This window comes from Sycon ciliatum, chromosome 10 (assembly GCF_964019385.1).
Source record: "Sycon ciliatum chromosome 10, ocSycCili1.1, whole genome shotgun sequence".
NCBI classification, from domain to species: Eukaryota; Metazoa; Porifera; class Calcarea; order Leucosolenida; family Sycettidae; genus Sycon; species Sycon ciliatum.
Genome location: NC_088652.1, coordinates 26,776,738 through 26,780,784, shown reverse-complemented (window position 1 = coordinate 26,780,784; position 4,047 = coordinate 26,776,738). Strand labels below are relative to the sequence as shown.

The following is a 4,047-nucleotide window of genomic DNA, read 5'->3' as shown; positions in this document are numbered from 1 at the left end:
ATTTCTCCCCCACTTCCTACCCACAGGGACTCACAATTCGCATTGGACATATTATTATTTGTAGTTTGAGGCATAAAACACATATTATTGAAGAGTTCATGGAGCAGCATACACTACACAACTTGGCAGTTACAGATACGTGGCTCGACAACAGTATCTCCGACGCAGTGATATCAATACACTGCATGACATTGTTCCGAAGAGATAGAGCATGCCAACCAAACTGCTCCTGCCTAACCACCTGCATCCCGTGCAGAAAGGGTGGAGGTGTATGCATATACGTGGGGAACACAGTGAGTGCTTCTGTAGAAACGAACTATACAAACCCCCTCCTGGAATTATCTTGGGTTAGGATCCAAATCAGCCGCCGTGATAATATCATCGTCGAATGCCTTTACTGCCCCCCCCCCCCTCCCCCATCTGAACCCGTAGCCTATTGGGATCTGCTTGCCGAAACTATTGACCAAGCTGATGCAGAACAAGTAATGATTGAGGAGACTTGAACACGGACTTCTTGGATCATACCAAACTTCAGTTCCACCATCTTCGAACGAGTTATCGTATGACACTCTTCAGGAATCTGCGTTGCCCTAGAGAACGAAGGAGAACAAAGGAAGTAATATACCAATCAAGGTGGGGTAAGCATGGGATAAATTTCAAATTTCAAGGTGTGATTTAGTACCAAAATGCGTGCACAAAGCAAGGGTAGGAGAAAACGCGTGGCATATGTGTAGGTGTAGCAGCAACACAAAGAGAGAGTATGAATAATAATTATTTATAACCGCAATCAATAAAACTAGCTGAACCGACATTTGTGTACTTTATTCATGCAATGTAAAAACGGTGGAGACGATGTGCAGTGAAACGATGAAAATATGAAGAAATGGTGTAGGGAAAAAAAAGTATAATTGGGTTGAAATTGTTCAAGTAACGTCTCGTGTTTAGTGCGGCCAAGCTTGGCCGTTAATGTTCTAGGTGTAATGTACTGCTTTTATGTGTTATCACGTTGTCTTTCCTTCCTTTCTCCTTTGTTCCTTTCTCGCTTTGATTGTTAAAATTCACACTTGTAAATTTCACTGTTGTTGCTCTTAGTGATATTTCTCTAATTTAGATTTTCTATAATAGTTCAATTTTTGTTTCAGTGTCCTTTAGTACAACGACGATTCCTGATGAGCGTTGTACGAAAACTTGTTTGAATCCATATTTTTTTCCCTACACCATTTCTTCATATTTTAATCGTTTTATTGCACATCGTCTCCACCGTTTTTACATTGCATGAATAAAGTACACAACTGTCGGTTCAGCTAGTTTTATTGATTGCGGTTATCAAATTATTGTCTCCTCGCCGTGTGTTTAATTATTTATAAGAAGAAAAATGGACCAACGAGCTACAAGTGACGCTATCATTATTCTCTAGCACCACCAGTTACTTTACAATCAGCTCATGCATAACCATTGCACGACACTGACCAACGGTACTGACAGTCTACACCTACCTGGCAACCTGCTCTAGTACATCTTCAATGCGCACTCCAATAGCCTTCCAGTTTGGAAGGATCTAAGCTATAGAAATGACGTAAGGAGGGGGAAGGTGAGGAGCTGACTGTAAAGTAACTGGTGTGGTTAGTGGATAATTATAGCGTAACCTGTAGCTCTTTGGTCCTTTTTTTCTTCTCATAAATTAATCATTGTCTGCCCACCCGAATCTAAATGAATATTAACAAAAGAAAAAGCTGTTAGAAATATCATCATGATACAAGTGCAAAAAAACCACTAGAGGATACGCAAAAAGGTAAGACGATAACGTAACTAAATGTGAGAAGGCACTGAACAAAGTGTCAACCTACGAATACAACCTCAGTGCAACATCGCGCTCTTTCTGCTTACACAAAACAAACTTATGAATACGTATACAAACTGCCTCAAGGACTTTCAACTGTTGGACATAACGCGCACGACACAGTACAGAAAAATGAGAGTCATCATACACACCAAGACAGTCAGGACGAGATAACAAGTGTAGATACACAGCTGACTTCTTACGTTCAACACCAAAACAAAAACAGAGCTGCATAGCCAGTGACTAGAAATGGTGAAGTCTAGTCTAGACACTAATGCTGTTTTATGACGTAAGGGGTGTAAAACCACCAACTACACTTCCACAACTCTACATCTCATAGTATTACATCTCTTCATACCTCATCTCTTCACACCTCATATCTTCATACCTCATCTCTTCATACCTCATCTCTTCACACCTCATATCTTCATACCTCACCTCTTCATACCTTCTCACTTCTCTTCATACCTCATATTAATCCTATTATCATTTGTATGTGATTGAGCATATGCGCGTGATTTCACAAGATTATAATATTGCTTAAAGTAAAATGTCAGTGCCAGAAATAGATGTGAACTGTGTTGATGTGCAGAGTTTGCACATTGTTCTTTCAATTACTAAAGAGAAACACCAGCTGATACTATTTATTAAAAAAATTGACTACAACTAGGGAGTGTTGTCTTCCTATTTGAACTGACTTCTTGCTATTTCCAAGCATTTTATTTGTTGTTTTAATATACCTTGCAGTGCTAGTAAGGAGAATTACGGTTGTGAGAATTGTTCGAAGTAGGTAAATCATGGACGACTGTGACTGGACTTCGGAGGAGAGCAACGACTCTGACCCACTCTCACCTCTGCCGCCATTAGTGATATGGACAAGCAGAAGGTCAACCGCGTGTTCTCCACGGCCAACTCCACCATCTTATAGTACTCGTTATCCAGCCCTTCACCACGTATACCCCAATAGCGGTAATGAAGTAGCCATATCAAAAGTCCCCTGTTCCCAGCAATTTCTTCAAAGCACCTCATTCAACCCTTGGAAAGCACGAACATCTTGCTCCGGTGTTCTTCAAGATCATGGTCTCATGGACATGGTGGAAGATAACTTCAGGGACACTCGATCAGAAATCCAGAGGAACAAGGATATAAAGACCAGTGTTGCTTCAACCACAACTATGGGAAACCCATGTTTGGATTCCTTGACATCGGCAATGGACAAGGATCAAATTTCGCAAGGTAAAAGCACACCAAGTCTCAACTGCTATCCCGAATCCGTTTCAGATCACTACACGGACTACGAGGAAGTAGGGTTTCACACTGAATATGGCAAGAACTACAGCAAATCTGCCGATATGAACGTTCACACAGGTCTTGTGCACAACTTCGAACATTCTCCAGTATCTTCTCCAGTGGCTAGCCTACCCGCGGATTCCGATCATCACGATCTTGAAATAAACAACACTCATCACACGTCTGAACCTTTTTCTGAGAAAGTTTGTCAACTTCAATCTTACCTTCTCCAACCAGAAAAAACACTCTGCGAAGAAACCGAAACGTCACTTGATCAGCAGCCCGATAGGCTTGATCGCGAACATTCACATCCTGGAGAAAAGCAATATAAATGTAAGTATTGCGATACATCTGTTTCTACTCCGTCTTGCCTAATTCCTCATGAATGTACACATCCGGAAGAGAAATCGTTCAAGTGTACAGTGTGTGACAAAATGTTCACTACGCAACATAATCTTACCCGACATGCACGACTTCACTCAGTAGGCAAAGCGTTTCTGTGCAAGTACTGCGCAAAGCCATTCGGTGACAAATACGGCCTACATGTTCATGAACGTATCCATACCGGGGAGAAGCCGTTCAGGTGTGGTTACTGTGATCAAATGTTTCGCCGTAATACCGATCTTAGAAATCATGTACGTAGCCATACTGGAAAGAGACCATATAGTTGTAAATCGTGCGAGAAGTCATTCAAGACGCAATCACATCTCACCGTGCATCAACGCATCCATACTGGAGAGCGACCACACAAGTGTAACTTGTGTGACAAGTCATTCACGACGAAATCAAATCTCACAGTGCATCAACGCATCCATACTGGAGAGAGACCATACAAGTGTAAAGTATGTGGCAAAGACTTCCGAGCAATGTCAACTCTCGCAAATCATCAACGAATCCACACTCCTGAGAGAACCTGA

At 41.6% G+C, this 4,047-nt stretch overlaps 1 protein-coding gene across 1 annotated transcript; it reads left to right on the top strand.

Annotated features, from left to right (window-relative positions):
• The first annotated feature begins 2,637 nt into the window (after positions 1–2,637).
• Positions 2,638–4,047, top strand: LOC135826780 (zinc finger protein OZF-like). The gene has a single exon (XM_065339386.1). The coding sequence runs from the start codon at positions 2,638–2,640 to the stop codon at positions 4,045–4,047; it is 1,410 nt and encodes a 469-aa protein (XP_065195458.1).

Coding starts and splice junctions, on each gene's coding strand:
- LOC135826780 (XM_065339386.1), top strand. CDS start 2,638: ATGGACGACTGTGACTGGACTTCGGAGGAGAGCAACGACTCTGACCCA.